Source organism: Equus caballus, chromosome 25, assembly GCF_041296265.1.
Source record: "Equus caballus isolate H_3958 breed thoroughbred chromosome 25, TB-T2T, whole genome shotgun sequence".
NCBI lineage: Eukaryota > Metazoa > Chordata > Mammalia > Perissodactyla > Equidae > Equus > Equus caballus.
The window spans coordinates 17,286,000-17,298,964 of record NC_091708.1 but is presented as its reverse complement, the minus strand read 5'-3'; the positions used below and the strand labels follow the sequence as shown (position 1 = coordinate 17,298,964).

Below are 12,965 nucleotides of genomic sequence, written 5' to 3'. Positions count from 1 at the left end.
TGAAGTATTTTTGGTGAATGTATGTGCCGCTAATAGTCACATCTAGTGGGTAGACACCAGGGATGCTGCTAAACATCTTACAAAGCACAGGATACCCCACCCTAGTCCTCAACTCCAGTGAAAACTTATCCCACCTAAAATGTCAATAGTGCCAAGGTTGACAAACTCTGTTCTATATCAAGGTGGATCCCTAGGTCAAGATAATAAGATAGGACCATGTTAATTAAACTTAAGGGAAAGAAAGATAAAATGTACAGTGGATATGATATCCAGAAGGTAACACTGGAAATTTAAAAGTTCAGATTTTTAGATACCCTATCTGATGCTAAATCTTGCTGAAAACTTCTCCCACTTTCTCAGAAGTCTCAGACCTGTTTATTAGGAATGGAAGTACTGAGTTGACTGACACAACGTGAGTTGGAAGCAAAGGCAAGAAGAGGTGAAACTCTTTAGTGGGTTGTTGAGGTTTGGTTGAATAAAGGTATTAAAGAGGGATAAGTGTGGAGGGGAAGCCTGAGCTCAAAGAGAAGAATTTTCTTTATCCACTACAAGTTAGTAGCCATGGCACTGAAATTTGTCTTTTTTTTTTTTTTTTTTTTTTGAGGAAGATTAGCCTTGAGCTAACTGCTGCCAGTCCTCCTCTTTTTGCTGAGGAAGCCTGGCCCTGAGCTAACATCCGTGACCATCTTACTCTACTTTATATGTGGGATGCCTACCGCAGCATGGCTTGCCAAGCGGTGCCGTGTCCGCACCTGGGATCTGAACCAGAGAACCCTGGGCCATCAAGAAATGAATGTGTGTGAACTTAACCGCTGCGCCACTGGGCTGGCCCCTAAAATTTAAGTCTTAAAGTTAAGGTCATGTCATCGTTAGAAGAATTCAGAGGAAAGACAAAATAGGAAATTATTTTCTGCATCTTAAAGTCTCTGTTAAGTGAATTAGAATTTGCCACTTGGACCCAAGGAAATATGAGGATTTATTATTAAGGATTTTTGTGTATGCTTCATTGGCTAGCAATAAAGCCATTTGATTATGAATCCAGCCACACTTTCCTTCTACAGCAGCATGAAAGTTTGGGAATTATACCAGAAAACAACATAAAGACGAAGTCGTAAAACCAAAAATAACTTCTAAACCATTGTTGTGAAGTTCTTTGAAATCCATGTAATGCTCATGGTGATAGTAATGCCATCAATATTTTATTGTACTTAAGCATTATGATATAGTGTAATTCTGTCATGTTAGATATCAGAACACAGATTACTGTGTAATAGACAGATAGTCACTGAACCTCTAATGTTATCATGACAAATACATTCAAATCTTGTACCAAAAGTTATCCTTTAAATTAAAGATTGTGTTATTATGAAATACACACCAGTGCCTATGGGAAGCCAGTTTTGTTTATTGTCAAGATTTGTGTTTCACCTTCCCTCTAACACTACTGTCCAAACAAAACCCAGTTTCACTTTCCATTATATTCCAGAGTTCCATGCCTTAGTCTTTGTTCCACACCTTCACAGTAAAAAAGGTTTACATAATTCAAAGATTTTCTTTCCCTACATCATTTTAACACAAAATAAATCAAGTGTGAGGAAATTACTACCTTCAAGCTTCCCATATCTGGATAATCTGCTTGTCATTGCAAAGTACTTCTGCATAATCAGTATTTCTCAAAGAGGATACAGTTAGCATTTAGTCGGTCTTCTCTGTATTGGGTTGCCCCACTTATTACCAAAGGCTTAGCACCTTTGATCTGTGCCCTCTAAAGGTCAGTAGCACTCCTCAATCACGTAAAAGAAAATTCCCATAAACTTCCAAATGCTCCTAAGAAGGTAATAATTCCCTGAATAAGAGCCACGACTTGTTTTATTCTGTATGTTCCAAAATAGCATATGATAAAAAATGAAGAATAAGATTGAAAAATGTATGTATTTTACTGAAGTAAATGAACTAATTATGTCTTGAATCAAAACAGTGATGTTGCTTGGGAATGTATGTGTCTGCTAAACACAGAGACTCTTATTTGTTAATGGCATAGTAATAATAGCAGAAACATCTCTTTACACTAAAGAGAATAAATGTAAAGTTAACTAGAGCATTGCAATTCTTTTGAAACATAAAATTTGAGAAGACTTACAAGCTTGGTGTAGCCATTTACCCCACTTGTGATTTGCCAGAACTTAAGCACTGTAAGTTCAAATAGTGATGTTGAGTGTGACATCATAAAGAAACCAAGAGCACTGGGAGTTAAAGGGGAAAAACCAGGGGGCCACTTGCACTTGTGTTTTAAAATATTCTCTAATACTCAGTCTAAAATTGGTGTTTGCTTTCACTCATTATTACTTACTAAATACAACTAGTAGTTTTAAAATAACTGATTGATTTTATATCTTAATAAAATATTTGTTTCAATTTTTCTTGTAGCTTTAATTTATTGACTGATATGACAAACGGATGAACCTCACATTTACTTGTTAAGATTCATTGTAATCCTAACTTCCTTGACATTCATGTTTCTGTTGTTAAACCATTTGCATAACTTTACATTGCCTTATCCATCTTAACCTTATGGGTTGCTCATAGATACCAAATTTTAAAGAAGGCTAGATGCTTATTAAAATTATCATCTTACTGACAGATCTGAGTTAGATAATTTTTATTCCACCCATGACTTCAACCCACTAAACAAATGAATACAAATACTACATAGAGTGATATTTGAACATGTTACCATTATCTAGCTTTTTTTGGAGAATTTCAACTAATTTTTTTCCTTTAAGGAATAGTTTTATTAACCTTCAGTTACTGTAAGAGATAAACCACAAAAATCTCAACAGTTTTGCTCAATGGAAGTTTCTCACGTGTCTCAGGCTATGGTAAGTTTTATAGGGGTTGGGGTGTGGGGCTTCCATAAGGTGATTTAGGAATTCAGGTTTCTCTGATCTAATTGTCTCACTATCCACTAACTTAATACTATTAATGCTGATATTTTCCTGCAAAGTGGTGATTCAATAAAGTATGATTCTAAATCCACAATATTTTGTTTAGGATTTTATATGTTGTTTATGAAAGTATTTATGCCCAATGCATTTCTTCTATTAGCATGTAGTAGGATCCAAATCATGACTGGGCAGCCAACCGTGCTTGCTTTCTGCACCATGACCACTCAAATTAGTCTCTTATTGTCATTGTTAACTAAATATGTGTGATCTATCAAGATCTTAGAGAGGGGCTGGGCCAGTAGTGTAGTGGTTAGGTTCAGCATGCTCCACTTTGGTGGCCCAGGTTCGCAGTTTTGGATCCTGGTTGAGGACTTATACCACACTTCAAGCCACATTGTGCAGGTATCCCACATACAAAATAGAGGAAGATGGGCACAGATGTCAGCTCAGGTCCACTCTTACTCAAGCAAAAAAGAAAGAAAAAAAGATCTTAGAGAGTTAGCGATCTTTGTATAATAAGCCTGCATTAGTTTTCTATTGCTGTATAATAAATTACCACAAATTTAGTGGTATAAAACCAAACACATTTATAATCTCATAATTCTGTACTTCAGAATCTCAGGCAAGTTCAACTGGCTCCTCGGCTCCCTGTCTCACAGGCTGAAATGAGTTTGTTGCCTCGGCTGGGCTCTTAGCTGGAGGCTCTGAGGAAGAGTCTGTTTCCAAGAGACATCCCAGTTGGCAGGATTCAGTTCCCTGTGGCTGTAGTTCAGATGTGTCTGTTTTCTTGCTTGCTGTCAGCATCAGCTATGAGCTGCTTTCTGCTCCTAGAATCAGCCCACATTCCTTCTCACATGACCTCCTCCGTCTTCAACCAGCAAGGTTTCATTGAGTCCTTTTCATAGTCTAAATCTCTATTGCTTTTCTGCATTCCTCTCTTGCTACAAGCTGAGGAAAACTTTGTCTTCTAAAAGGCTCAAATGTTTAGGCTAGCCATACCTAGATAATCTCTCCATTTTAAGGTCACCTGTACCTCATAACTTAGCATAATCATGGGAATTTTATCTTTTCATATTCAGGAGTTCCTCCTCCACTCAAGAGGAAGGGTCACTGGGGAGTCATTTTTAGAATTCTGCCTATGACAAGCCAAAATTCGACTAAAGGCTTTCTTTAGTATTTGAGGCTTATTAGAAATATATCAGCCTCATATATTATTTTTATGTCCTGAGATTTTGTCATCTACCTAGCAGCAACACTCTCACCACATGCAAGCATTTTTGTTGTTTTTAAAAGGCCATTGACCTTAGGAAGCATGTCCTCAAACATAAATATTATACTTGAATATTTATATAAATATAAATATATATAATATATTTTAAGTGCTTTACGGGTTATAAAATAATTTGTGTACATTAACTCATTTATTTCTTGTAATAACACAATAAAAAGGTAAGTTAGTCTTTGATATTCAGTTATTTCCTAAGATTTTGCAATATGTTACTAATTTAAAAATACGGTATATAATTTTTCCCATAAAATCAATATATACATAATTAAAATAGATTCTTCAAGCTTGTGAGGGTTTCAGTGATTTACTTATTTATGTATGTATGCTCATACTTACGTATTGACAAGAGATTTTCACATACTGAGGTATAGGAGATGTAACTATTTGAGTTCAAAACTGATTCGTCTGGAACTGGAAAGCCTGACTTATGGCCTATGAAACATACATTGTACATCTGCTTATCCATTAAAGTAAGGGATCTCTCTTGAGATAAAGAATGCATATTTCCCCTTCTATGCCCTATTGGTAACAACACCCTATTGGTAATGCCCAGATTATTCCCTTTCCTGGCATCATAGTCATGTTGACCTGCTAATTTGCAACTGAATGCCTCTTTAAAAATGTATCCTGGGTGTGTTCAATGTATTTTCTTTCTTCTAAGAAGATATTAGAGTGTACTGAAACCCATGCTTCTCTGGAACTTCTAAGGCCTTCCTGGGTTATAATCCTTTCTTTGGCTCATAATCACCTCAATGTTGATTTATAGGTTTGTTATGAATTATTTGCATCGACAGTATATATGTATGATTTGTATATCTGTCTATTATCTACTTATCCATCCATGTATAATCAAATTATTTATCCTTTTCTGTGTTGCATAAAAGAATTAAGATCCCTAACAAGGGTATATAAATGCAAGAATAAAATCATTAAATACATTCTAAGATATTTTGTATACTATAGTACTATGTATCCTTATTGTAAAAATTGACCAGGAAATTGTGCAAATATCAAAAGTTATTTTTATTTTTTTATTTTCAAACATGAGTAAAATCATAGGTGGTCAGCATGATAAATTATCATAGGGAAACCTTTTAACAACTGTCTGAATTGCCTCTAGATCATTACTAGTAACCTATGACATATTCAATTTATCCTTTATGCTCTCCCTGAAGGTGACCATTATTTTGTCTTATAACAGTATTAATTTTATCTATTTTTGAAATCTATATGAATAGTATCATAGAATATGTATTTTCTTATTTGTGGCTTCTTTCAATATGCATTTTGATATTCATCTTTGTATATAGTTATGTATATTTATGTTCAGTTCATAACTTTTACGTATATATTATAATGTGTGGTATTATAAGCGTTATGTGTATATATCATAGTTTACCCATATATTCTACAGTTGAGGAGCATTTATTTTACCTCAATTTTTTAACGATTAGAAATTATTTTGTTATGAATTATTTTGGATGTGTATTTTGGCAGACGTAATCATACATTTATATTGGCATATAACATTGATTAAAGTGTTTGGTCATAAGGTATAGTCATATTCAACTATAGACAATGAGAAACAGCTTTCCAAAGTGCCTACGTCACCGGCAGTGTATGAGAGCTCCTGTTCATCCACATCCTCACCAATACTGGTTATTATGAGTTATTATAATTTTAGCTGGTTTGAAGTGACGTGATTTTATATCACTGTTGTTTTAAATTTGATTTTGCTGATTATTAATGGTTAGGAACACTGATGAAAAGGAAGGTCTAGAAAAAGCAAAAATAAACTCATAACATACCAAAGAACAAAATAAGAATTATAGCAACTTTTCATAAAAAATTATGCAAGCCATAGATGTGTTAAAAGTAAAAGAAACATATATAACATGAAAATGCTAATTAGAAGAAAGCAGTAATGACAAAGTAGGCATCAGAGCAAGAAAAATAAGAGGGATAAAGGGGAACATTATATAAAGATAAAGGAGTCAATTTATCAAGAAGACATAATTTTCCTCAATATTTTGTATCTAAAACCAGAATTTATAGTACATGAAGCAAAAGCTGATAGAACCGAAAGGAGAAATAGATCTGAAATTATAGTTGGGCACTTTACCACTCTTCTCTTAATAATCATTAGGAAAAATAGACAGAAAATACTAAAAATATAAAAACCCAACAAACTATCAAACAACTTGTCCTAATTTACATTTAAAATAGTCCAACAACAGAATATTTACTTTTTTCAAGTTTTCAGGTAAATATACAGCTTTCACTAAAATAAAATATATAATCAACTATAAAAACAAATCTTAAAAATTATCTCATATAAAATGTATTCTTGCACCATAGTGGAATTACACTAGAAATCAATAGCAAGGTAGCTGGGAAGTCACCAAATATTTGGAAATTAAAATTCTTCTGATAGCCCAGAAGTCAAGAAGAAGTCACAAGTGAATTTATAAATTTGTTTAAATTTTTATTTTAAACTAATTTTAGAATTGCCAGTAAATTGCAAAATAATATATTCTCTTTAATAATATTAAAATAAAAATAAAATTAAAAAAACAGAAATAATACTTCTCTTTAACCTTCATCCACATTCCTCTGATGTTAACACCTTACGTTATGACCAAAACTAATGTTAATATCATACACAACCATCAAAACTAAGAAGTTAATATTGATGCAATCCTATTAAATTAACTACCAACTTTATTCAGATTTATCAGTCTTTTCACAAGTGTTTTTCTGTTCCAGGACTAACCTAGGATCCACACTGCATTTGGATGCTGCCAAGTTCTCCAAATCTGTGACAGTTTCTCTATCCTTCCTTGACTGTCATGACCTTGACCATGTTAATGAGTACTGGTCTATTGTTTTGTAGAATTCTGACAATGTGTGCTTTCAACATGTCCCATCCTTTTCCTTGAGTATTTCCCTATTTTTGCTGCCATAGATTGCTCTAGGCTCATCAATATTTTCCTTGGGGCCAGCCCAGTGGTGCAGCGGTTAAGTTTGCACATTCTGCTCCTCAGCAGCTTGGGGTTTGCCGGTTCGGATCCTGGGTGCGGACACGGCACTGCTTGGCAAGCCATGCTGTGGTAGGCATCCCATGTATAAAGTAGAGGAATATGGGCATGGATGTTAACTCAGGGCCAGTCTTCCTCAACAAAAAGAGGAGGATTGACAGTAGTTAGCTCAGGGCTAATCTTCCTCAAAAAAATATATATATATTTTCCTTACTCTGGCTCTAAAATCGAACACTTCTCTAAGAGCACCAGTTCCTTGTATTAGAAACCAAGATATCAATAAAAACACACTGCCAGCTGTTAGTTTCATATATCTATTTATTTATTTTTGAAAATGTCATATAGCGATGTCGAAACTGATGAAGAAAAAGTCTGCTTCTTATCCACAATCTAGTACTTATTTTAATTTAAAATATTTTTCTCACTATAAAAACTCATGTTAGAAAATAATTTAAAAATACAAAAACGCATAATAAAATTTGTTCTTTTTCTCCATCAGAGATGACAGCTTTGAAGTCATGATATATACTTTATATCACAAAAATAAGTATAAAATTATAATCAATAGGTTTTTAAATCATGGAATGTAACTTATTCCATGAACATAATTACTTATAATTTGAGATCACATTGTAAATACAGTTTTATAAATTTTCTGGGCTTATCATTATCTTGAAACCCCTGCAAGATTAAGATTAAATGAAAACTGAATTGCTCAATAAAAAGGATAAGGATCAGTCGAAAGCACACAGGAGCCAAACTGAAAGAGCTTCCAGTAGACAAAGCTGCAACAATTTGAGCAAGAAAATAAATAACAGCTGTGTTTGGCTACAACTCATGAAACAAAATAAATATCCTTGAATTCACAAATAGTAGTTGAATGAAGAAATAAAGGAGGAGAGAATAGACATCTCTTCCTTAGAGAAGAAATCAAATTAATAAATGCAGAAGCATCAAGGGATATAGAAAAATGTCACTGGAATATGACAAGAATAATTGTAAAGTCTAAATTTAAAACACTGAAGAGAAAAATCAACACTCCAGAGATGTAGTTATATTGCATACAAACAAACAACTCAACCAAATCGCAAAATAAAATGGAAATGTTTAAAGCAGCTTGATACAACAACCTTTTCAATGTGATGCTTTAGTCATTTCTGTGCCTGTAAAAAGTTTTATACCTCTATATTATCTTCCACATTTATGGAATCATTTTAAATGTTGTATATGTATATTTAATATTTTATTGTTAAAAAGCTTGTCATATTTTTGTTTTTGGCTCTCTCTAAAAAAAAGCATTGAATTTAGTGGACTCTCCAGATCACAAGCAGAAATAACAAAACCTTCTATTTTCTTTTTTCATTTTGATCTTGTAAGAGTGTTTTGAAAGTTAAGTGACCAACTGAGCAAACAAAATTTATGAGAGAGAGAGCTTGAGCTCTTAAACCAAACCTGCCCCTAGGCCAGAGGATAGGGTTGATTGAGCTCTAGAGTGTGTGTGTGTGTGTACATGGTTCTCCAAAGAACTTACCAGAATAGGGTGGGGGGAATGGCGAGTGGGGATGAGAAAAATCATAAACTCAGCCCTTGGATCAGAAAAAGTGTGGAGCGACTTGGCCCTGGGTAGAAATGCAGGCTGGATCATGGTCTTAACTTGATTTACAAGTCATATATTTAGACATGGCATGTGGCTTTCTTCTGTAGTCTAGCTCCTGCAGATGTTAGTGGAGAGTGTGATCTAAATCAATTCTTGTTATTTTAATCAGATCCTTTTTCACAGTATCTTGTTGTTTTATTATGCAGTCTTATCTATCATCCTATGTTGTGACTTGATTTATGAACCTATAACCTATACACAATAGCAGAATGAGAGAATAAGAATTTCCAGCAATAATCATACCAGTATAGACAGAAGCACCAACTTATCATAAACCACCAGAGTTTACAGGAGAGAGTCAAAAATTAATGAACTAAGAAAATGAACAGAGAATCTGGAAAGACAGGTGATAATAACATTTGCCTTATACATACATGTAAAGGATTTTAACATTTCCTTAAAGAAGGAAGGATTGGATTTAAACAGTTTTATATGTTAATACTACTATGCATAGGTTTTATCAGTAAATATCCATCACTTGTTCCCATGTGCAGTTAATTAGCAACTATTCGTATCTCTTTACTCATCGGACATTTTCAATTATTCTTCTCCTGCCCGGTACAGACAGATCAGCTAAACAGTCTCTTATTTAATGACACTCTGTCAATTTACTACAATCCACATTTCATAATTTATGGTGAAAGCATTATAAGGAAATGTAGAAGAAACAATTATGCAAATGATATCTGAACCCACTTTCTCAGGTGTATGTTTACCAGTGTCATATCCTGGGATATCCTGGTCCCTTCATATACATCAGCCAATCAACACCTGAAAGCTTCTTTAAGATCAAAATGGTGTTTGGGCACCAGAGATAATGCCCAGGATCTCAATATTCCTCTTAAACAGCAAAATCATAGATAAACTTGAATATCCACAATAGATTCTACCACCACATAAATAAATATATCTGAATAACAAGGTGATTATAGAATGGCAAAAGAAGAATGTAATGTAATGAGAATACTTCAATAAATGCGGGATTTAGCTAGGGATAAAATCACTCTCCAAAGAAGTAAAGCGGAGAGGCATTAGAAATTAAAATAAGATTGAAATATTTACTGATTAATGGTATCTCTTACATAAATCATAGTTTTGAGTATAACAAATTAGGTCTTTCTAATATCATAATTATTTTTTACAGAGTAAAAGATCTCGTTCAAACTGAACACATGCATACACACTTGTTATTCTTTCCTTGTATCTTTTTTCCTTGAGCTTTATTAGTGGCCCTTTTTCAGGTTACTGGAGTCTTGAAGTTCCTCTGTCTTGGTCCTGTGGGACAGAACTCCCCATCAATCCTTATGTAGCTGTCTAGGCTCGGTCTCCTTACACTGGGGTTGACAACCTTCTACTTTTATTTTACTTTAGGTCTGGGTTTATTTCAGCACTAGTCTTCCACCACTGGTAGTTTCATCCATAAACCTAGAAGTTTGCACCATTTCAGCTCCGTTTCATAGCTGGGCGATTTATTCCTGGCTCTGGCTTTATTTTGGTTAAGGATTTTTTGCTTTTTTTGTTTGTTTGTTTTTCAACGGTCACACAATATGTTGGTGCAAAGGAGGAAGGAGGCCAACAACACCATAGGCCCACACACCAGGGGTATCCAGACCTCAGCACCTAGTACAGGATGAGTACATAACAAATACAGGCAACATGGGATGGATGGAGCGGAGAAAACTTCCATACACAGGAAGGTGACTAGAGGCCCTTCTAGTCTTCGGAACTGAGGCATGTGCAGAAGTGACACAGTCCCCTTACAGGTGAAGAAGGTAGAAAGGGGCTAAATTTACATTTTGAAGATAGCAAAGAAAGACGTTCCCTTATATGGATGGGAATGGGGAAAGAGATTGCACGGAGGCAAAGACATTTGTATATATTTGGAAGAAGAGTGGATTTCACCTTATAGGTTCACCAAGGTTCAAATCACTCACAATGTGTGAGCTACATAGGGGCACTGACTCACATCTATGTATTTCTATTTGTAGCTGTCTTTTGGTAAGATCTCTTTATTTCTGGATTATAAAAAGTTTCTTTGGTGTCAAACAAGACTAAGTATTTACTATATTTAAATATGTTTGTCTAATATTTCTGTGTGTTGGGAAGTTACCAGAGACTTTGTCATGTGCTCAGCTCACTGACTACCACAGTAAGTCTTATTGGGTTTCAGAAGGTGTCGGTGGATTTGAAGTGAGCTTTGAATTTATTTGACTATTGAAATAAACTTTGAATTTCCACATCAAATCGAACATGTAAATATGGAGAGATTATCAGTAAGAAGCAACTAAAAGTATTATTCTGCTTCATATAATGACTGATGTCAAAAGCAAACTTTAAAGTTTTTTGTACATGCATTTTGTGAATATTGGTAGCTCTATACTTAGAACCTGAGGATACCTAATACCCTTTTTGAAACTATCTGCTCACAGTCCACAGGGATTAAAAAAATTCAAGGGGTGGCCCTCCCAGTGGTCCTCCCTGTGACCCTCAAGAATTTCCTTTCTGTAAGCTCATGTCACTGTTCAGGAAACCTCTGGAGAGATCTCCCTCTTATCTAGTGCCTGGGACAAAGTAAATGCTCAATAAACATTTGTTGAATAAATTAATAAATTTGAAATTGAGTAAATTATTGAGTACGAAGTCAAATAAATAAGTGCCAGAGTCTTTACCCACCGTCTTCTTGGAAACACAACTTAGAATTTGAAAGCAGTGGTCAATTTTGGCTTCCCACACCTTTGTCCAAATGGTTGCAAAGTTGTGTGAAACTAGTCTGATAAAACAGAAGTTTAGTAATAAAGTTAAATCAAGTATTTTCAGGCATGGTGTATTTTTACAGATTGAAGAAATCAAGATGTTTCCATAGAAAAAACTATTTCCAAAATATTGACTAACTTGAAGCAGTGAATAAAAGATATAATCTAATTTTTGTCCTCAAGTTTTTATCTGTAAATATAGACAAGATTAATTATCTTCAAGAACTTCAGACATCTAAAACCATGGTTTAGTGTGCTCCATTAAACTTGGGTATTAACATATATCTACTTTCCTCTGTTCAATTCTGGTATCAATATGCATCTTTTTATTTGGGAACATTTCTTTAGCATGTATCAGAATCACCCAAGGACATGCTAAATACTGATTGTTGGGACACAACTCCAGAGATTCTGATTTAATGGTTCTCTGGTAAGGCTTGTGAATTTGCATTTCTAACAAGTTCCCAAATGAAAATGATGCTCCTTGGTTAAGGAACCACACTTTGAAAACTGTTGCTTTAGGCATATTGCTATGATTTGATAAATTTTAAAATGATTATTGAATCTTGTTGTAAGGGATTGTTGGAGTACGGAGGAGTCGTTGTTGCTATGTGTAAACATATCTCAGTAAATGACAGGTCTTATTGTCTTTTTTTTATATAGAAAAAATGGGTAATCTGTCCTTCTTCTCCTGCTTTAAAATAAAAGCCCATATTCAAAATTCATTCATCATTTTGGAATACTAATTCGTAAGAAGTAATCTAGGGAAATAAAAGTATAGATAAGAATTTTTAGTTTATCTTTACTATATATTATGTTTCTGTTACAACCAAGAGAATGCAAACGCTATTGGGTAAACAGTTTATCATCAATGACATTTACCCATATATCACTGTTTAGCTTGGAGAATCATCTAAACTGTGTAGTTAGGAGGTTGCTTTCCCTCCTTTCTGCTTAGCTACAAATTTAATTAGCTTCAGTACTCTTTTCCCCTTGCAAACTGATTTTAGCTGGTGATTGAAAATCTTCTTTTCCAACTACTCCATTCAACTCTGATGGTAATATATATCTGTTTTATTTGTTTGGAGAGTAATCTCCAAATGCAAAGATCTGTCAAATCTAAGCATCTTTTGTACAATGATTGTCAAAACATTGTATTTTTTAATATAGGATTCCATGAAAGTCACTTTTGGCTAGATCATTTGATACAGGATTACAGATGCTCAGTTTATTTAGTCATTCATATGCCAAAAATTTATTGAATTTCTATTGCACACGAGGAAT

General features: G+C 34.2%; 1 protein-coding gene across 6 annotated transcripts in view; it reads right to left on the bottom strand.

Moving 5' to 3' along the window:
- LOC100062681 (cylicin-2) overlaps positions 1-2,222 on the bottom strand; it is a 56,254-nt gene extending 54,032 nt beyond the window's left edge. For 4 of the 6 annotated variants that reach the window (XM_070251882.1, XM_070251884.1, XM_070251881.1 and 1 more), the window contains exon 1: positions 2,141-2,222. In XM_070251882.1, coding sequence (XP_070107983.1) covers positions 2,141-2,157 — 17 coding nt within the window. In that variant the 5' untranslated portion in view covers positions 2,158-2,222. The remainder of the gene's footprint in view (positions 1-2,140) is intronic. The other 2 variants (XM_070251888.1, XM_070251887.1) reach the window with 1 other exon arrangement.
- Between the last annotated feature and the right edge of the window lie 10,743 nt (positions 2,223-12,965).